Below are 23,259 nucleotides of genomic sequence, written 5' to 3'. Positions count from 1 at the left end.
TTTATTGTAAAGTCTTGTCATTCAACCCTCAGAAAGGGTTATGGATGAAAGACTGTAAACCTGCTGTACAACTTTCCACTGCCATTAAAAGCAGAATACCGTTTTCTTCTCACCAGATCCACTAGAACTACATTGTTTGCTGGGTAAGCTCCTCCAAAATGATTTCTGCCCACCCACAAATTCTCATAAAAGGAATGTGGAACAAGAAAACAGCTACTTGCAATTCACCCAGCACTCATGTATTTCAGTGGAGTGAAAGAGTGAGGGGTAGAGAGAGAAAAGAAAAACTTATGTAAACCACTCATATTAACATAATTCACTTCTGCCCAAATTGCTTCTAGTTAGTCAACTTCATTGAAATTTTTAAATGGAACATTGATCCATAACACACATTCTGCACATCTATAAATCACTTTCTTTAAGCAGAATTTACACTGCTGAATTATTATGGGGGAGGCGAGGGGCACAATTGCAAGAAATAGAGGATTTCCTTGTATAAAACAATGAGACTTGAAACAAGTTCCATTTCAGCTTGCCAAACAATAAAGATTATAAAAACGGACATTGGGATAGCACAACCACAACGCTGAATAGGGCGTTATAAAGTTACCTGTGGGAATTTGACTGCAGAGAAATTCATAGTTACAAACTACATAGCAAAACTACTTTGTATATTTTGAGATGATGCATAGCAAAGTATTCAAATATCAACCTGGAAAACGCAACTAGATTTCATTCTCATTATGAGCAAGATGGAAGATTTAACACATTGACCTCTAAGTCACCAATTTGTGATGCTCACTGTTGAGGTAGGTTAAAGTTCTGTGGTCATCAACACTGGTGAAGAGGTTAACTTTCCTTTATAATGTACTAGTTAGATTGTTGGTTACTGAGATGACTCCTATTCATTCAAGTCATGAATTATTGAACCGTAATTAGAAAATAATCATCAGGAGCATAAGCCGTGGTCCCAGGGTCACCAAAGTCAACTGTAATGTCCCAACTGCGCCCCTGTTGAGATCGGTTGACTTAGTCCTGTCTAATCTGTGGGCTATCGAGCCCTACAAGTCACTCAGATAGTTTATGGCACTGAACGCTGGAACAATTGATGGCACAGTAGCACATTACACAGTTGTGATCTGCACCCAGCAGGGCACAATCTCTGCTTTATTTCTGTGTGAAGAGTGTCAAGGTATGTAGATAGGCATGGTGGGGGGGAAGAGCAAGGGGTAAAAGGAAAACGAAATGAATGCCAAGGAGCCTGGTCTCCTGCCAAAGAAAAACAATTCCACGGATAAACTTAAAGGCCAAGATTTGTTCCTTTCAAGTTCCCAAATCATCAGGCTAGCGGAAGCATGGACTTCCTGGAGGGAGGAAAAATTAAACCAGAAGAGTTGGCACATAACCAATGCCGGATAAGCAACAAAAGCAGAAGTCGCTGGGAACACTCCGCAGGTCAGGCAGCATCTATGGGGAACGGAAGTGAGTCAACTTTTCAGATCCACGACCCTTCGCCAGAGCAGTTCTGACAAAGGGTCGTGGATCCGAAATGTTGACTCATTTTCCTCTCTCCATAGATGCTGCCTGACCTGCTGAGTGTTCCCAGTGACTTCTGCTTTTGTTTCAGATTTCCAGCATCTGCAGTATTTTGTATTTTGCTGGATAAGCAAAGCTTAAACACAAGTTGTTCTGTGACCAGGGAAGCGTTTGCCAATACAACTTCTAGCCTTTAATCACTACTCTGAATTGTACCTGGCGCAATACTCTGGCCAAACCACAACAGATGAAATTTGATTTTTTTTACTGCAGCTGGGCATCCCCAGTCACCTGAAGATCAGCTATGGGTAACAGAGGACAAGTACACATTCTTTGAAGCGATTTCTCCCCACACACATAAGCAGGATGTTTCAAAGTCAAACAATGAGAATAGAGGCTTCATGAAATTTACTTTGCAAATGATGGGCAGGCCTTGTGCTCGGTCAAGTTTTACCAGGGTTCAATGCTATTTACATAGTGCCTTTACAGCAGGAGAACGTCTCAAAGAAGTCAACAATGCTAGCTGGGCACCTGAGTATCAAGTGGGAATTGACCAAATCCAGAGGCAAAATCCCATTTATCTGTTCCCCAAATAAAAAAAAACCCTCAATCCTAAACATCATTGTGAGGCTGTGGTCCACATTTAGCTGCTGGTTAGTGAGATTGCTCCTTACTCTTAAGTGTTTTGTTTAACAAAAAGCTGCAATCCCACTAACTGGCAAACAAAAGCAGTGCGCCACAAGTCAAAAACACAACCAGGGTTCAGATATCCACATTGAATACAGTCAGATATCCACCTTCAACACATCCAGGTAATTCCTATTCAACATTTGAGGAATTTCTACTATTAAATGGCATTATTCAATCCCTATTAGGATGAAAACACAGAGTGACAAGGTAACATAACAAAGCAATTTGTCATTCAAAAATTGTGGTTGTATTGGAAAGAAGCATCGAAAGGGGAAGTTAAAGGGCGAGTGAATTGCACACTCAAAGCCAGACATGTATTTGTACAGGAAACAGATGGTTACTCTCAAAATGCTAACGATCCAAGCGATTAAAGGATTCCTTTAGCTAAATACAGAGGCAGTTTTGTTTTGGGATGGGAATAGGAAAGAGAAAGTACCTTGTCCCTTAACTTGCCTTGAAAGCTGGTTCAGGGTTAATCGCTGCCACTGAAGGGAGTCTCCCATATCTGCATACTCATCCCTTCCCACCATTCACAACATAACAGAAATTTGGCCTCAGCTTGCACCATAATCAATTGCAAAAAAATAAATGCATCTGGAGTTTTATTTTCTTGTAACACTGGCAAACTAGTAATTATACGATTGAGCCTGTTTTACTTGAACTATTGGGATATTAATGTCCAACTTTGCATCTTTTTAATCAAATCTCAAAAGTTCGGTATTAATACTACAGCTTGCATTCATACAGTGTCCTTTACATAGGGCAATGTCCCGAAACATTTACAGAGATGGTGATGAACACCAAACAGAAAGGGGGGAAAAAGTGGTGATCATGGGCATGGTTGAAGAGGCCGGTTTTCTTGAGAGGAAGTGGGGCCAGAGAAGCTAAATGCTCAGCTGCCAATGGTGGGATGAGGAATGCATAGCAGGACCAAGTTATTTTGGTGATGCTCTTATTAAATGACAATAGAAATTAGTTTTTTGTGTAAATCTGCCACCATTTGGCAAGGATGTATTTTGCAAATAGAGTCTCCGCTATGTTGGTTTGCACATGGGCCTCTTGATGACATTTGTACAATGACCTCAAGATATCCATCTCCATGTAATGTTGTTTGACGCAAGTGATACACTCAAATTGTCTGTTGAGCAAACAATATCAAAACAATAATAAGTGGGTTTAACCAAACGCTAGCTCAGAATTTTTCTAATATTTAGGTTAAACACAGCTTTAGCTTCCATATTGCATAGTTTTCTTGCACAAATTCAGTTATGCAGAACTCAAATTCTGAATTTAGAAGTTATTACAAAGTATGTGTAAAGGACTATAAATAGCTAAAAAGAACTATTTTTTTCACTTGTAAATAGTCCTGATTTTTAATAATTTAGGCCTTGCGTTCAACCTCAACTAATCTGTAAACAAAATACATGAGATTTAGCCCAGAAATCTGCTCTGGTTGGTAAGGTTTCCTAGTTTGGCGACTTAATTGTATTTTTTGTACACCAAAAATGGGATGACGGATATAAAAAAGATTATGGAACAATGTCACCTGGTAGAAGGTTTGAAAGAAGCAAAAATCTAGTGCTGTGAGCAACCACCTTACCAATTGAAGAATTCATTCCAACGTGCCTGAACATCTATATTCTCCTAACCATTTATTTTCTTAAGTCATGAACTACAAGCTCATAGTGAAGACTGAAATATTTAGTACTGTTGCTAACTGTGGTTCTGGAATGTGTGGAATGAAGGAAGATAAATTGTAGTTGTTTCATCAGGATCAAGTTTAAAAATAACAATTATGAAGCTAAGGTAAATACCCCAGGCAAGATTTTAATTAATATTCTCACAAAAAAACAGATGGAGGAAAAAAAAATCACCTGAAAGAGGTTATTTCAGGTTAATTTATTTATCATGAGGTTATTTCAGGTGGGCTCATTTATCTATCATTTTTATTCACCTGGTGCACATTTCCAGTTAGATTTTATTAAAAGATTTCCTGATCAACTTGAAGAAGGCATTCCAAGAATATACACAAGAGGTGGATCTCACTAATGTGCTGCTGACAGGAGCTAGCTAACCCATCCTTTTACAAAAAGACTAACAATAACTAACAAGAAAGATTCTCCGTGCACAAAACATTCAGAGCTTCAATCCCAACTCCTCAGAGGTCAGCCTGCTAGCAGGAAGTCCCCCAAAAGAACGGGGAATCAACACATAACTTGCACTTACAGAGTACCTTTCACTCAGTAGTTGAACTCAAAGCACATTAGAGAGACAATGTGGATTAGGAAGGGAGGGAGAAGGAATTGACCGAAGGTATGATCAAAGAGGTAGCTTTTTCAAGGTGGTTGGGGAGGGGGTGAAGTAGAGGGATTGTGGAAGATTCCAGGAGTGGAAACATGATGGCTCATAATGTTATTAGCATAGGGATGTCAAACTTTGGGAAGTCCCTCTGATGTGAAAGGCGCCTTATAAATGTAAATTTGTATTGAGTAGAGGGGGTGGGAGATGTGCAGCGGGTCAGAATTTGTGCAGCAGAAATGGATGAGAGAGCAGGCCTGAAGTCAGAACAAGTGTGAAGTTGATTCCTCTGGGAAAAATGGGAGCCAGGGAAGGAATGGGGAAGGGGGGGGGGTTGGGGAGGAGGTGCAATTGGCGCACAAAGCCTGGTTTGAGAATATGGTTGCAGAGGTCTAGATAAGCTAGAATATATGGAGAAAGATAATTTAGGAAAATCTAAAAGTAAAGATTAAGACACAAGCTAATATCAAGACCATTCCAAAAATGAAGTATGAAGGTAAGAAAGGAATAAATGAAGGTTTCACCTGCATTGCGGGCGAGATGGGACAAAGGCAGGTGATGTTTTGGGGTTCACACATTTCTATTACTATCACTTGTGTGGTTCTCATTAACCATATTCTCAAAAAAAGGTGTAGGACGAGAAACCGCTATGGACCACATCAGACCCCACACAAAGATGATCAGATCAAAAACGAACAAGACTCAGGTAGCATTCAAATGTTGTTGTTGTTGATTTTTGCATGAAAATGAGCCTCAGGAATGATTTTCAATAGCAATTCATCTGGGATGAGGAAAGATACACCTACAACAAAGCACCTGCACAGAAGAATATACCACTTCACTGGCTGCTCAATGCATGGCACAATCACACATTAGCATACACGTATACGTAGAATGATCCATACATGTCCTGACCTTCCAAATACAGTAAGTGTATTGGTTAGAAAGTAAGAAAGAAAAATGTCAAAATACTTTTAGAAGGGAGTACCACCTGGTTTGAACTTGCTGGGTTCTTGAGACAAGATGCAACTCATAACAGAGCACTGTAGCAGCATCAAGAAATAAAACCCAGAGCTTTGTTTGTGTAATTGCCAAGCCTGTAGTCAGTAGGAGAGGCAATGCAGCTGTTATTATTGCATTATTCTCAATCCTTTCAAACTTCATTTTTAAAATAAAGAACATTCAGGGTCACAAATAAAGAATCGTGTAGAATAAAGGTTCTACAGCTGCTGTAACCCAGTTACTTTAAGATGTAATTACTCTGAATTTGCAACATAAGACTTTTTTAAAAAATTTATAAAAGTATCAGAAGACAGCGTTATTAGAGAACATGGACAAAAAAAAACTCCATTGGCTTTCTTGCCATTATCTACCCTAACAGCCATTTGAATCGCCAGATTTATATAGAGACAAAGTGTTGAGATACAAAGGCATGCCCCTCAGTAAGCAGCAGGTGGGTTTTAGTTCAAAGATACCACAGTGGTCAGGCCTTTTTGACAGGATGATCCTTACAACAAACAAGTCAGCTATTTCAGTGGTTGCACCAGATGTCTTGATGCAGCAAATCTATTGCAGACTTACTCTAAAATATGCTGTCCTGTACTTACTGTCAGCATTGGAGTGGTTAACAGTCCCCAGGCAAAGAATTCCAGAAAGATGACGACCACTGCATGATAAACACTAGGCCGTCCAATTCCTTGTTGCTGAAAAACAAAATGTACTATTAATTACAATGCATTTTGAAGTGTTTTATACCCAACAATGAGCTCTTTGTACAGGATTTGTTATAATTTTGAAATGGTACATTTTGTGATGAATTACAATATCCAGTTACGGTACTGAAAAAAATCCAGTGCGAGAAGGATATCATCATGTCTGAGTCTAATATACAGCATCAGAGCATCAGTCTGCTATTGGATTTAAAGGGCAAGTGGGAGAAAACAGGATACAACAGTCAAAACCAAACCTGTCCTCAGCCAAAGCCACAGAGTTTTCAAAGCAGCAGGTTATTGATCAAGAAGGTCAGTCAATGTTTGGTTTATAGGTCCACCTCATCAATTATTAGTAGCTCTTTAAGACTAGATGCAAACTTCCTCTACCAGAGTCAGCATATCAGATCACCAGGCGAAGGAGAGTGATAGAAGTTACATTAATCATCTTTTCTATTCTTTCTCTTTTCTCTACCCCTCCCCCACCCACCCAAGCGCTCTGGGACATTACCCTGCATGAGGGGCACTATATAACTACAAGTTGTTGCTGTAGTTAGCGAACTATTTTGGAGCCATCATCTTGCAGCAGCAAATTTTCCAATGAATATTAATACTACTGTAGAGCCTAATTTAGTTATAATGCAGCAGTTTGGGGAGTTCATAAAATCCCAACCAGCTTTATAAACAGGTCGAGAAGGCCACATCAGGCGCCTTAGGATGCAGCTGGCTCCCTGCACTAAAAATAAATAATTTCCAGGTGCTCAGGTTGTTGCTGTAACCTCCTGCGTGCTGGAACAGACAATTTGGAAGTTGGCCAGATCATTGTTTTTTTTTTAGAAAAAAGTGCAAAATGGCCACATTACCACAGGGCACCCATGGTCTCAACAAAGCTGTCAGATTAGGGGTCTATTCAGGAACTCAACTATGCTGAACCTATACACATCTACACTATTAAATTGAATTGTTCAGGAATGCTCATCCACAACCCATTACGATCAGTTGGGTTGCACGAGACTTGAGACAAGGCAATTCTTTCAAGGTTTGAAATCCAGAGAGTCCACTCAACACTTCAGAAAAAATAAAGTGAAATGAATATAATTTCTGAAAATAAACGTACGTAGAAATCAAGAACGATAATAAGGAAAGTCTCTTTTGTTGAATTTTTAATTTTTTTTTATTTAAAGAGACATGTCTGGCTACATTTGGGTGCAGTAATCCTGATCCATAGTTGACTAGCCCTCCAATACAACCTAGTAGGGGTAGACTCCAACCCAACCCTTTGGGCCACAAACACCAAATGGTGGCCTCAGCTGAAAAAATACCATGTAACTTGCCAGTGTTGAGTTTTGGAAATGTTATGTTCACCTAGGGATTTAGGTTTAAATACATGCCTGAAAGTATAAATGAAGTATTTCCTCCTCCCACCCCACAAACTTAAAATGAATGTTACTGTGGCTTTGTACTACATCTATCACAGGGTGGTCAAAATCTCAAAACTGGACACAGAGATGCTTTCCAGCATGAGAGAACAGGTCAAATGTAGAGGATTATGTCCAGACCTAGTTGAAAGGTTTAAGGTTGTACAGCTGCTGTAAGATGGAATTACCTTAACATTTCGACGAACTTTTAAAAAAAATAAAAGCATCAGAAAAAGGGGGAATGAATAAAAAAAATTCTAGCTGGTTGGAGAAATATTGATATTGGATAAGCATGGCAATCCTAACATTAAAGGGGATAAAAAAACCAACAAAAACTCAAGTCAGTTCAACTACTTTTAAAATGAGCAGCACAGCTGTTTCCATTCTAGGACTTGAATTTGAATCTGACCCAGACTGATGGGATGTTTTTTTCTTCCAGCTGAAAGCCTCGTGAGTAGTGAATTTTACTAGTTTGTTCAAGAGGCAATCTACAGTACTTTTCCCCTTAACTTGCCAATCTTGCTCACAGGCCCTACGGGCTGCCATGGGAAATGGAATGATGGGCAATTGTGGTGCAGGTGCTGGGAGGAGGGGAGATGGAAAAAAGAAGAAAGGTGCTCGGAGATGGAAATCAAAGCACTGTTGAGAAGAGTGGTATGTAATTGCTGGAGGGAATGAATGTAGTTCCTAACCTACACTGTAATAATTACATTCATGTATAGTAGTTTCTTTCATGTCCGGAGGATGTCTCAGTGCTTCACAGAATCTGCTGTGAACCCTAGCTGGGGGGAGAAGGTAGAAAGCAAGGGGAGAAGGGGAGTGTGGTTGAAAAGAAAGATCTAAAGACAGGCGAGGGAAGGGGTGAAGTGGCGGGACTCTGGGATGGAGTTCCAGTGAGCAGTCGAGAACAATTACAATACCAGAAAAGAGATTACAGCCAACAATTCTTCCTCTGACACTGCTGCACACGAGAGATAGCCAACCTTTGAAAGAATGACACAATGCACTTTGTACTAACAAGATACTTTGTATTGTTCTTGTATGTCACACAAATGTAATTTAAACATCAATGTGAGCATCGTAAGCATCTGCCTTCAGATTACAGCAGCATGACTCTATGATCAGCAATTACAGATTCAATGATCTCTTTTAAACAGCCCAACAATTCATAATGTAACAAAGTACACTGATCAAGGTCTTATTCTGGAACCTAAAATCCTGAAAACATAACGTAAAGAAATCTAGGCCCTTTAGTATTAGTTATTTCTTCTCTTTGTAGATTTTGCTGGAGTTGAATCCAGCTTTATTTCCAAAAGATTGAGGTAAGCACATTCACCTGAAATTGTCCATCCAAACTTTTGGTGTAAACTCCAGATCAATATCTCAAAATTCACTGCACAAAACGTCAAAGTGATGTACACTTTATCGCCCAAGTAGCAGTTCTGTAGTCTTTCAGAACAGTAGCGCAATTGTAGTTCTGAACACTTTACTCCTACACTTCCAATGCAACCGAACTGACATAACATGGCAATAACACGCAACTCCATTTGAGAACACAAAAGTTCATTCTGCTTAAAATAGTAAGTTTCCTCCTTTTGTATTCACTGTGTTGCAGCAAATTGAAGAAAGTGGTCACCTCAGAAAATGCAATGCTTTGTGAGATTGGCCTGAACCTTCCTCGTTGTTTACTGGTGAAATCCTTTAATGTTTTGTCACCAGCGCTCTAGAATTCTGCATATAATTCTTAAATAACTTTAGCTACAAGAAGCCTAACCCATTCTGCACCGGCTGCAACTACACCGACAATCAGTGAGAAAGAATCCATGTTGTTGCCCGCTATCAGTGTAGGAACAGTTCACAAGAGGTTTGGAATAAGGGCCTTCAGCCATTTACTCATCCTTCTAGAAGATCTATCCTTTCTTCTTCCCCTTATGGTATAAAGCAGTTTGTTAAATGAGTCAACTGTCCTAGCTTCCTTGTAACTCATCTATTACCATCTTTTATAAAGAAATATTTGCTGATGACTTAAACTTGGTCTGCACACTCCTGAACCTTTGATCTTTTGTCCCACTGCCTTGGTCATGCAAGTAAGTCTGCAACCCATATTCTGCATTTCATAGTTTAGGGTAAATACAACAATAACTGGGATCTTCAGTTTGACCTGTATGACCTGTATGCAGTCATTAACCTTCAAATAAAAAAGTTTCCCCTCTGTTTCCTCCAGAAAAGATTTCCTTTATGTAATATATTTCCACATCTGTTGCCAAACCCTCAAAAATAAAAATCAGTAGCTACAATAGTGTTAAAGTACCCAAATCTCCAGTTGGTTCCTGATCACGCACAACTGAAGGCAGAGGACAACAATTCTCTTTGTGGAGAAACCATGAGTATAAACTACTCTTGTACAGGAATTGGAAATCTCAAGTCATCTTTATCACCTTCTGACCGCAAACAGAACGCCCTAGTCGACAGCTTCACAGTCAACATCTACTCTCCAGAAGAGTCTTTAATAGTGAGACTGAACAGTGAGTGTCACCTGACAACAATCCACAGATGAATACGTGGAGACTAGGACACAACTCTGGTCAGTTTTCTCCTTCACTAGCTCATAGGGATCTCAAAGACAACCGAAGGGGCTCCTTCTGCTAAACATTTTTGCTAGTCATTAACAGATGTTGAAATTAGTATAAAAATGTGGCGACCTTTACTAAAGGTTACTAAATCTGCTTAGTGTTTGGAGTAAGAGGGGTAAAGAAGAAAAACACTTTCCATAAGAAAGTGAATGCAGCAAGCTAGTGCCCACATCAGATGAAAATAACGTAATAAGTTACCAAAATGGATAATTCTGCATGTGCACTCATACAAAACAATACAAATTACATTTGTATAGCGCTTTTCACATCGGAAGGACTTCCCAAGGCCCTGGACAGTCAGGGATTTGGACTCAAGGTGGGGGTCAGGATCAAGGAGGGTGGAGCTCAGGGAGGGTGGGGCGCAGGGAGGGTGGGGCGCAGGGAGGGTGGGGCGCAGGGAGGGTGGGGCGCAGGGAGGGTGGAGCGCAGGGAGGGTGGAGCGCAGGGAGGGTGGAGCGCAGGGAGGGTGGAGCGCAGGGAGGGTGGAGCGCAGGGAGGGTGGCCAAAGTCTTGGTCAAAAAGGAGGGTTTTCAGTCATGCCTTGAATGAGGCACTGGAGGGAATGAGGCGAAGGGAATGTGGGATGGAGTTCCAAAGGATAGGGCAGAAAGCCTGGCCGCCGATGGTGGAGTGGGCAGGGCATGGGACGTGGAGCAGGCCACAGCCTGCTGAGTGGAGGGAGCGGATAAGTTGATATGGGGTCAGCAGGTCACAAAGGTACAGTGGGGGCCTTGAAGGCGAGGATGAGGATTTTGAACTCTTTCTTCTGGCGGATGGGGAGTCAGTCGAGCTGGGCGAGGGTGATGGGGTCACAGAGCCTGGTGAGGGAGAGAACATAAGCTGCAGAGTTCTGGATGATCTGCAGCTTGTGGGAGGAAGAGTTGGGAAGGCCGACAAGTAAGGAGTTGGCGTAGTCGAGCCTAGATATGATGAATGCGTGGATGAGAGTTTCGGCAGCCTGAGGGGTGAGGCAGTGGCAGAGCTGGGCGATGTTGCGGAGGTGGGGGAAGGCACGGATATGGGGGAGAAAGGACAGTTGAGGGTCAAACAAGACGCCTAGTTTCTGGACTGGCTCAGTGAGGTGGAGTGTGCATCCACGGATGGCGATGCTGTCAGCGCCTGACAGGAGCCAATCAGTAGAGCCTCGGTCTTGTTGACATTCAACTGTAGAAAGTTAGCTCTCATCCAGGACTTGATGTCTGACAGACGTTCTGTACTATCTGGAAACGAGTGCTAATTACTGGAAATGGTACCTTAAGAGGTGCCAAAAACAAGTTTTAAGATGTTAACTGACAGGATGGGCAGCACAGCAAAATGGATCAGTACAAGAGATCACATCATCGACTCAAGGCAAGAGAACTAATTTAATAATGGTGCCTCTCCTTCGTGGAGTCCTGTAGCTCAGTGGTTAGAGCACTCGCTTTGCAAGCTAGAGACCTGAGTTCAATTCCAGGCAGGGCGAAACCTTGGGCAAGTTTCCTTACTCCACACGCCTAATAATAATCCCTCCAAAACCAAAAACAATAATAAATTGGTCATTTTCAATCCATGACTGTTTGTGGGACATTGCTGTGCGCAATTGGCTGCCGCGTTCGCCCACAAATATACAGTCAATTCACTTTACAGTGTGTTCTGTGAAGCGCTTTGGGACGTCCTCCCGACGTGAAAAGCGCTATATCAAATGCAAGGATTATTATTATTATTATTATTAGTCTTCAGTTGAAATGCTCCACCAAATTCTCACACTGTAAGCAATATTAAGACTCTAAAATTAGATTGCAGATATTCAGAGGTGTCAAAGTACTCAAGGTGGTTGGGATGGAGGGAGAAGGCGGAAGAGAATCTTTAAGAACTATTTACAAAACATGGAAAGGTAGAAGTTAACCAAGTCATTCAAAACATTAAATGCAAATCTGTGAAGTGAATCCCATTATTGATTGGAAGGTTATGCCCTCTACACAATATCTATACAGCCACCTCGGGCTTCACCTGGAAAGAACAGAGCCAAATTAAAAATCCAATAATGTTACAACTTATTAATATCATCAGGCCTGTGATTTAAGTATCAGGGAAGTGGTCATAATTAAAACCAAACAACACCAGTCAAGAACCCCCTCACAACAATCGAGCTCTTATCTAGCAAGTTGCTCTAGAACTGGTCCTTGTACATCATCTTCTGTGTAGGATGTCAAAGAGTATTGAAGGAGAGGCAAGACAATGTAAGGGTTTTGACCAAAGTCATGGACAAAGAAAAAAATGTTTTGAAGCCGAGAGAAAGATCAACGCAAAGCAATTTTGGGAGGGATTTCCAAAGAGCTGGACAGAGAGAATGAAAGCTCAGCCCATTGGAGTGAGGAATGAACAATACACTTGAGGGCATGAGAAGATGGCATAGGTATGGAGGGCACGACCACAGAGGGATTTGTAAGTCAGAGGCAAAGTGGTGCTGGTGAGAACTGAACAAGATAACTTTATTTTATTCATGTTCAACTGAAGGGCCATCCAAGACTTGGTGTCTGAGGATAGTTGGTCATAAAAGCAATAGTTCCTGGAAATTAAGGATGGAAGCAAAGAGTTGGGGAAAAAAAACTTACCTCATGGAAGCGTTATAGATAGTCTAACAAGTATAGCATCCAATACTTGGGTAAATGCGGGTGATTTGTGCATGAACAGGATATGAAGCATACAGAAGAAATGAAGTGAAGATATCTGGAGCCAGGCACTGAAGAAAGTGCAATCCCAGGAGGTAGTTTCTGAAACCTATTCACCATGGGGCTAGTGGGCACATTCATGTCCAGAGAAGTTTCAGTTCCTGAGCATCGATCAGTAACCTCTCCAGGACAACTTTAAGTATGTGATTACAGGCACGTATCAGGTTGGCTGAGATGCCTCCCCGCGTTGATTGACCTGCCAACATTGCCTCCCTCGACTGGGACATGAAAAATCACACGGTGAGATACAGGAGGGCAACTGGCACTAAATCAATACAAGTCCGTGCTGTCAGAATACAGGAGATCATTAGCAATCCCCTTCCTCTGAAAAAAATAAATTAGGCAAAACACTTGCCCATGACTTAGCTTTAACACCAAAGAGCCTCAGAGTCAAGTGGAACAAATTATAGTTTAAGAATTCATAACTGGAACATTTACAATACCAAGTCTTTAACCTGCCACCAATGCAAAGTGACCGCAGGGCAATCAGCTTCAAGTCTATACCTGACATAACACAAGAGAATTTCTCTCATTACAAAACCAGTGACCGGAGAAATCCACTGGGAAAACAAATCAGCAAGCTAGCAATCTGAAATAAAGAAAGATGGTATCAAGGTTTTCAGACAGCTGCGTGGTGATAAGAGCATTGAAAAGTCAGAAAGTACACACTGAGCAGGTCCTAGTCAAGTTTCAGCAAGACGTGTACAATGCAACCTTTATTCGTGGAGATTTTTTTTCACAAACCTCACGTTGCATCAAGTACATTTTTTTAAAAAAGCGACACTCAAGGCATATAGTAGGGAGGGGCAGAAAAAGATCTTAGCATGGCTTGCATGGAGTCTGAAAACAAATGCAACACATTTTTAATAAAAAGTTGAAAATTAGAAATGACAGTGCAGTCCTGCGCAACACTTTTCTTTAAATAGTGCAAATTCAGTTCTAACAGGTGCAGTTTGGATCTCAATCACTGCAGAAGCAGCAGCCAACCTGCTCACTCCTTGCTCCCAAGCTTCTTTTGTGCTAAAATAGCCAACTAGCAGGTCATCACCAATGGAGGTTCTCCAATGGAGCTAACTCTAAGGGAGCTTCAGTGTCCTGATCAACAATCTCCCCAATAAAATTGGTCATTCACTTCATGGTTGTTTGTGGGGCATTGCTGTGTGTAAACTGGCTGTGGCGTTCACCGCCAGTCACTACAATTTACAGTAAAATCCTGTGAAGCGCTTCGAGACATCGACAATGCGATAAGGTGCTAAATCCAAAGCAAGGATTGTTAATTACAAGTGTAATCCTAATTTCCCACACTTTCATCATACCCTTAAGTTTTCTCTTCTAAAGCCCGGGTAAAGGTTATGGGTTTAAGCCTCAATAGCTACTTGTGGCAAAGCCCGGTACTGATGCCAATTCTGGACCATTACTGTGCAGCCCACAGCTTGGCACTGATTGATGGTGCCCTTGGCAAAACCGCAGCTTCATCACATCAGTGGCAAGTACAGAACTATGCAATATTGTTGTCTTATTCATTTTAAATTCATTTTTATTTATTTTAAGTGTGAAGGATGATTTATTTTTTATTCAATTTAAATATTAGGATTAACACTGGTTATCTGGGGCTTGATTGTCAAACAATTACCATATCAGTCATCTCATGTAATCTTTGTTACCCTCCACTTGATTACAAGAACAAAGTGGGGAAATTGCAATCTCATATTGTAGCAATCCATGGGCAAGAGAATCATTGTCCATTAGGAAAATGAATGATGTGAATCATACAAGGATTATTGTATACATCAACCAAGAGAAAAATAAAATATTAATAATCCTTGCCTTTGAGACCTCCTCCCAACATGAAAGGCACTATAGTAAATGTAAGGATTATTAATTATTGGATTATCCAGCAGTCAGATAAACAAGCCACAATTACAGTAAAAGAAAGCTTTTTTCAAAGTTTAACACCAGACTAATTAACGGGCCTCATGCAGTAGATATCCCAATGCAAGTACAGTAATTGAACACTTCCCACTTTACAACAGTACTATGTCCACTTCCGCACTGCAGAAGATAATCAAGTGCACATGAAGACAAACTATTCATAATAATCCTTGCATTTAATATAGTGCTTTTCACATCTTCTAGATTTCTCAAAGCGCTTCACAGAATATACTGCAAAGTGAAATGACTGTATTTGTGAATAAATCCAAACAAGTTGGATGTTCAAGAGGTTACTTAGGATTTATGGTCCAGACGGGACTTTGATTTGCAACGGGGAGCTGTTTAACAACCATGGGAAGCTATCTAAATAAATCATCAAAGTACAACTGGAGCCAATTTAACCCCATTTGTAGATGCAATATAACCCAAAGGAGACAGCAGAGAACTAAAATGACAGTCTAAATCTTAATATTTAAGCCCCATGTTGCTAAAAAAGAAAATCCTCGAATTTTGGTACAGCACCTTTCACTTCTGGACGATGTCCCAAAGTGTTTTACAATCTATTTCCTGTGAAGTGGAGGCACTATGTGATTTGTGAGCAAACAATAGTGGGAATGTTCATTTATGTCCGACATTCCCGGCCATCTCCGACCACTACTTCATCTCCTTCACCACCTCCACCCCCCTCCCCACCTCCACCAGACCCACCACCATCTTCTACCGCCCTTGGAAGAAGTTACCCCCACAATCCCTAACCGATGCCTTGGAGTCCTCTGAACTCCTCTCCCTCTGGCCTTCAACCCTCACCGACCCCTCTTCTCCTCTCTCCCTCCTCCACAATATCCTCTCCTCCACACTCGATACTCTTGCCCCCATCACTTCCCGCACTGTCTCCTACTCCCGCTCCTCCCCCTGGTACACCACCCACCTCCGCTCACTGAAATGCCAGGTGCGGGCTGCTGAGCGCACCTTTGTCAAATCCGGCTTAACGGTCCACCGACAAATCTGGCTGGACCTCCTCAAAATTTACCGCTCCACTCTAGCCTCGGCCAAGTCGTCCTTCTACTCCAGGATAATCCTGGAGGCGAAGAACAACCCCAGGCTACTGTTTTCCACCACATCCCGACTCCTCCGTCCCCCCCGCCACCCCGCGCAGGTCATCTCCTCCAACCTTCACTGCGAGGAGATGCTGGATTTCCTTGAATCCAAGATCAAGGGAATCCGCTCCGCGGTCACTTCCCCTCCAACTTCCACCCACCACCCACCCCTTCCCTCCCACACTCCGACTCCTACCCATCCTCCCCTACACACCTTCGTACCCGTTTCCCCACCCTCTGTCACTGAACTCATCCTATCCCTAAAACCAACCACCTGCTCCCTTGACCCCATCCCCACTCCACTCCTTATCTCCCAGCTCCATTTTCTTGCCCCACACATCACTGACATCATAAACCTGTCCCTCTCCTCTGGCTCTGTCCCCATTCCATTAAAAACTGCCATCATCACGCCCACCCTGAAAAAACCCTCCCTTGATGCGTCGCAGCTATCAAGCTACCGGCCCATCTCCAACCTCCCCTTTCTCTCCAAGGTCTTGGAAAGAGTTGTCGCCTCCCAACTGCGCTCTTTCCTCTCCACCCATTCTCTTTTTGAACCCCTTCAGTCAGGTTTCCGTGCTGCTCATAGCACAGAAACTGCCCTGGTCAAGGTCACCAATGATATCCTGACCATCTGTGACCAGGGCTCCCTCTGTCTCCTCGTCCTCCTCGACCTATCGGCAGCATTCGATACGGTCGACCACGCTATCCTACTCCACCGCTTGTCCTCCCACCTCAACCTTCAAGGCACTGTCCTTGAATGGTTTAGCTCTTACCTTTCCCACCGTCTTCACTTCGTCTCAACGAATGGCTTCTCCTCCACCCCCCGTACTGTCTCATGTGGTGTCCCTCAGGGCTCTGTCCTCGGTCCCCTCCTCTTCACCCTCTATATGCTCCCCCTCGGTGACATCATCCGCAAACATGGGGTTAACTTCCACATGTATGCGGATGACACCCAACTCTACCTTTCCTCCTCTACTCTCAACTCCACGACCACCGATGTCCTGACAGCCTGCCTGTCCGACATCGAGTCCTGGACGAGAGACAACTTTCTTCAGCTCAACGTGCGAAAAACCGAGGCCCTCCTGATTGGCTCACGTCAGCGCCTCCGCACCTCAGGCGCTGACACCATCAGCATCCAAGGCTGCACTCTCCACCTCTCAAAGCCAGTCAGGAACCTCGGCGTTTTGTTCGACCCTGAGCTGTCCTTTCTCCCTCACATCCGCACCACAACTGGCACCGCCTTCCATCACCTCCGGAATATCGCCAGACTACGGCACTACCTCACCCCTCACGCTGCTGAAACCCTGGTTCACGCCTTTGTCACCTCAAGGCTGGACTATGGGAACTCTCTCCTCGCCGGCCTTCCCGCCACCTCCCTCCACAAGCTGCAGGTCATTCAGAACTCTGCAGCTCGTGTACTGTCCCGCACCAGGACCACATCACTCCCACCCTCGCTCGCCTCCACTGGCTCCCCATCCCCCAGAGGATTGATTTCAAGATCCTCATCCTCACCTACAAGGCCATTCACGGCCTTGCTCCCTCCTACCTCTCCAACCTACTATCCCCCTACCTACCTGCCCGTACCCTCCGTTCCTCTGGCTCCGGTCTGCTCCACGTCCCCCGCCCCAACCGCCCTACTATCGGTGGTCGGGCCTTCAGCCTCTCAGCCCCGAGGCTCTGGAACTCCATCCCCCAGTGCCTTCGCCGCTTCCTCCCTTTCCTCCTTCAAGGCCGGTCTCAAAACCTTTCTCTTTGACCGTGCCTTCAGCTCCCCTCTCGACTCTCTTCCTCCTCCTCGCTCCCTCCCTTCCCTCCCCTCACCCTGACCATTTCCCCCCTCCTCTCTCCCTCCCTTCCCTCCCCTCACCCTGACCATTTCCCCCCTCCTCTCTCCCTCCCTTCCCTCCCCTCACCCTGACCATTTCCCCCCTGCTCGGGTCATGACGCAACTGTGCAGCGCCTTGGGACGTCCTCCTGACGTGAAAGGCGCTTTATAAATGGAATCTTGTTGTTGTTGTTATGTGGGGAAGTTACGGGAAACCTAGTGAGAAAGCCTTTGCAAACCTTTTTCTCTCCCTTCCCAAACTATTTAAAACATGTAGATCCATGATAAATATCTTAAGAGTGCATTTACAAATTACTGCAAAACAGATTTTCTTTTTTTTGGGGGGGATAGGGATAAATGACCAGTTTCCATGCTGTAGATAATACATAAAATATGTAATCAGTTCATAAAAAGTGTATATTGTATAGTGAGCAAAAATTAAATACAAGGAAATTGTGAATTACAACAAAGCCGTGGTGCGCATGCACACCCACCACACTTGTTATGGAGTGAATTTTAAACTGCACTTAGTGATACAACTATTAGCTACAGCAGGTCAATCTGAAAGAGTTTCCAGGCAGTTCCTAATGGGACCAGAACACTGCATTAGATAAATAATAAATGTTAATTGCAAAGCATAGATTTGTTTATTCCTGTACTGAACCTAAAATTCTTATCTAAACTGAATACCTTGACAACCCCAAAACATTTTATTTTGCTAATAGATTGCAAACAAGTAATAATAAGTACTTATAATTCACTAGCCATATTTTTAACTACCTAAAATCATTTAAAAAAGCCTAGAAATCCTACATTATATCAATGTCAGTCATTCATCAAACAATAGTGTAAGCAAAGTTACTCTTTGCTTTACACTTTACAAATTGCAAAATGCATCATTCCAACTTCTAGGCAGTTTTTTTTAAAAAGAAATCAATACCAGTCCCATTGGTTTGCAAATTTTCTACAACAATAAACTTGGGTTTATATAACGCACTTCATTCGAGATAGTGCCTGAGCACTTGAAGTGGGCAATGGCTCACTAATGGACACTAGTTCCCCAGCTTGTGTATCAGAAGTAAAATTCTACTGGTTAAAATTCAGAATCTTTGAAACTTAACACCACAATTACATTTCTGTGCTTTGTAGCACATCGCGTCATCGAAACACCTCAAAGCGCTTTATAGAATTGACTCTGAAGTGCAGTGATTATTTGTAGGCAAACCGTCATTCGTGGTTTAGTATATCTAGTTGCCACAATGATTATCTCTCCTTACCTCTTTGCTCCTCAAGTTCAATTTATGAAAAGAAACACCTTTGCACATTTACTGCTACTGTCAGTATGAACTGGCATGCGAGTTTCAGCCAATGCGATTTAGATATTCCTTGTACAAACTAACATTTACTTGTCAGGAAACATTTCCACAAGATGCAGTTATTGCCATTTGCTTTAAACAAAATGCGGTAAAACTAATCAATATGATCAGGTCAGTGCATATTGCACTGCAAAACTTCCAAAAAACTTAATAGCACTGCACTGCAGCAGTATTGAGGCTACCTAAAAATATCCCCATCTGAGATTCACTAAATAATTCTGCATTAATGCAGGTTCTCTAAGAACAGAATAAGAGTTCTTTATGGTGCTCTGCCATTGGCAAGAAAGGGCAACAACCCTTGCAGGCCAATTTAATGTATCCTTTTTCAAAGTGTAGAGGTAGATGCGCTGACTTCTGATGATCGTTTCACAAGATGGTTTTAGGCTAATGTTGAGATAAGTTATTCAATCTCCATCAGGGGCACCGACTTGCCAAGCAACTACTTTGGCTCCCCACCCACCCAGGCCTCCCATCCAACATTGTCAAATACTTTCAGATGTCCTGGCCGATGTGAACAATACCAACTTACCAATATATAAAGATAAGCTTGCCTTTATAACTATGTCATTGTGTAGCTGGGGACAGTCACTGCCAACAACAGAATAAATTAGATAAATTCCTGACTGGAGCTGCCATATAATATATAGCCACGTCTTGTAATAAAAGGAAATAAAGTAACATTAGTATGTTAAACCAGCTGCTAAACATAACAGAGACACTGAGGGTGAATCATAGGACAGCGAGAAACATTTAAGCACCAGATGGACATGTATCTGTAATAAGGACTCAAACCTCAAGGTTATATTTGTATTATGCCGTGCACCAGGATGAACAATGCACTTGGTGTACATAAATACACTATCTTCGAGACTGAATAAATCTATTTATACATTCTTTATCCTGTACCCCTCAAAAGTATCTACCTCCCCGATCATGATTGCTAATGAAAATTCTTGATAAAGGAAAGAGACTTCCGCTATAACAAGCTATTAAAATTTAGACTGTACCAAAGTACTATTACTCTTAAAAAGCATCAAAGAAAACAAAAAAAGTGGAATCTGTGCCTAGTCACCAGAACGGTGGAGTCCTGTAGCTCAGTGATTGGAGCACTCGCCTCGCAAGTGAGAGACATGGATTCTATTCCCGTCAGAGCGAAATGTTGGGCAAGTTTCCTTACTTTACACGCTTCTATTTAACCAAACAGTTAGTAGGAACCCAGTTGTTAGTCGATTGGCAGATTGCCAATTCACTTTACAGCATATACTGTGAAGCCCTGAGACGTCTCAAAGACGTGATAAGGCACTATATCAAAGGCAAGGATTATTATTATATTATTTAAGTGTATGGCCTATGCCTAAATCATCTAATTTATTAACCCTTAGAAATCACATTGGTTTGGTTATGGCAACACTTAGACTATATTGTTTCATTCAGATAAGTGATGCAACTGAAACAGTTATATAATATTCCACACAGTGATGAATTTTCTTGCCTCAATACAGAGTGTGCCACGTCAGTCCTGGATGGCTTCCAGTGGAGATGAAAACTGAAGTCTGTAAGCGCACTTTTTAAACTCTGCATAAACAAGTTTATTGGTGTTTAATCTGACGCAAGCCAATTCCCTAAAACTGTTTTTTTCCAATCGAAACAGTTTCATTAAACTTTCTCCTACGTCCTAAATGAACAGTGGGAAAAAATAAGTTTTTTTTAATCTAAAAACTAGAAAGGATGGGTTAATCGGGAAATATTGAACAGAGTGAGCTGTTTGTGCCAAATATTAAGTATTTTAGTTTAGGGTTAATCACAGTGACAGGCTTGCATGAGTGTTAGTTCCACGTTCCGTACACAAGCTGAATACTGTTCCTACAAGTTCAACAAGTCAAGAATTTCCGCAGAATTTCCTTTGGCGCTCTTAAGGATTACTAAATACTGCCCGAGGTTATCCTTTGAAGTTTCAGTGGAGTTTTTTTTAAAAAAAAGCAGAGCATCATTACAAGAGTTTCACCAGAAACAAATTCATTCTGTTCCACGGAAAAATCACGTAAAACTAAACCATCTTTTACGTCAAAATAAACTGGCCAACTACAAAACACAAAGAGGATGCGGGCACTCACTTGAAATACTTAATGACATTTCTAATTGCTATTAAGTTATTTCTCCCCTTTCCTTCACTCTTAAAGATCACTCACAACTTAGTCAAGACTAGAAAATTGATCATTTGAAGCATACGTTATAATAAGCAACAACAAAATTACATTTATAGAGCACCTTTCATGTCGGGTGGACATCCCAAAGCGTTGAACAGTCAGGTGTCGGAGCCCGAGCATGGGGAGGGGTGGTGTGGGGGTGAGGGAAGGAGAGAGGTGGGAGGGAGACCAAAGGCACATTCGAAGAGAAGGGTCTTGAGAGCGGACTTGAAGGAGGCAAGGGAGGAAGCGAGGTGAAGGGACCGTGGGACGGAGTTCCAGTGTGTGGGGGTAGAGAGGCTGAAAGCCCGGCCATCGATGGTAGGGCGGGTCGGGCGGGAGACATGGAGCAGCCCGGAGCCCGATGAATGGAGGGAGCGAGCAGGTTGGTAGGGAGTCAGCAGGTCACAGAGGTAGGAGAGGGCAAGGCCATGGATGGCCTTAAAGGTGAGGACGTGAATCTTGAACTCGATCCTCTGGGGCGATCCTCTCCTCCTGTGGAGTCGGGCGAGGGTGGGAGTGATGAGGTTGCGGAGCCTGGCGCGTGAGAGTACACGAGCTGCAGAGTTTTGAATGATCTGCATCTTGTGAAGGGAAGAGTTGGGAAGGCCGATGAGGAGGGAGTTCCGTAATCGAGCCCTGAGGTGATGGATGCGTGAGTGAGGGTTTCGGCAGCCTGAGGGGTGAGGCAGTGGCGGAGTCTGGCAATGTTGCGGAGGTGGTGGTAGGCAGTGCCAGTCATGGCGCGGATGTGGGGGAGAAAGGACAGTTCAGGGTCAAACAAGATACCCAGGTTCCTGAATGGCTCAGTAAGGTTGACTGTGCAGCGTGGAGGCTGATGCGGCCAGTGCCTGAAGTGCGGAGGCACTGGCACGAGCCAATCAGGAGAGCCTCGGTCTTGCTGACGTTGAGTTTGAGAAAGTTGGCCCTCGTCCAGGACTTGATGTCGGACATGCAGTCGGTCAGCACCACAGTAGTCCTGGAGTTCAGGGTGGAGGCAGAGAGGTAGAGTTGGGTGTCATCTGCATACATGTGGAAATTTACCCCATGTCTGCGGATGACATCGCCAAGAGGGAGCATGTAGAGGGTGAAGAGAATGGGACCGAGGACAGAGCCCTGAGGAACACCACATGAGACAGTCCGGGGGCCGGAAGAGAAACCATTTGCTGCGACGAAGTGGAGGCAGTGAGAAAGGTAGGACCTGAACCAGTCAAGTCTTCGAGATAATAGCTCAAACATGGTCAGTCACTTGGAGCTCAGGTAATATTTATAAACTAATTGATCTCCTCTAGTATTGTCCCAGGCTGCACACCTGAGCCACCTGCACACTCTCCCAGGTGTCCAATCTCTTTTTGTAATCTGTATAAATAACTGCTATATGCTCAAGAGAAACACAAGTGCTTTACATTACAAATTGTCTTAGAGTAAATAATACTTTAAGAATGGGGTAAGCTACCAATGCTCTGTCCTCAAGAAAAATGCCAATGACCCATCAGCAAGTGGAGTTTGTACATTGAGAAAAATTTGTAATTAGGCAAAGGTTAGCTGGACTTTAAAGCAACTGACATTTTTCTGCTACGGGTTCATTAATTTTAAGTTAAACTATAAACTACATGATTACTTTAAATCTTGTGTCAATTTAGAATTAACCAGCAAATAACAATTTAACAGAAAGTTAAAGCAGTTTGTTGTGAAGCCTGCAAAACATCAGATCCAATTGATCTTTACCAGATCAAAACATAATATAAACGTCCAAGCTTCTGAATTTAAAGTGTTAGGGAGATGCACAAATCTCCAAGGAAGGCTGAAGGTACAAAATCCACTGCCTCCAGCATGGTGTTTATTGGC

At 42.7% G+C, this 23,259-nt stretch overlaps 1 protein-coding gene across 1 annotated transcript in view; it reads right to left on the bottom strand.

Annotated features, from left to right (window-relative positions):
• LOC103182867 (hippocampus abundant transcript 1 protein) overlaps positions 1-23,259 on the bottom strand; it is a 66,586-nt gene that overhangs the window by 32,130 nt on the left and 11,197 nt on the right. The window contains exon 2 of the mRNA XM_042333265.1: positions 6,132-6,227. Within this exon, the coding sequence (XP_042189199.1) occupies positions 6,132-6,227 (96 nt within the window). The remainder of the gene's footprint in view (positions 1-6,131; positions 6,228-23,259) is intronic.

Source organism: Callorhinchus milii, unplaced genomic scaffold (genome assembly GCF_018977255.1).
Source record: "Callorhinchus milii isolate IMCB2004 unplaced genomic scaffold, IMCB_Cmil_1.0 Scaffold1, whole genome shotgun sequence".
Taxonomy (NCBI): Eukaryota; Metazoa; Chordata; class Chondrichthyes; order Chimaeriformes; family Callorhinchidae; genus Callorhinchus; species Callorhinchus milii.
Note: the sequence above shows the minus strand (reverse complement) of the source record. Positions and strands in the feature narration are given on the sequence as shown.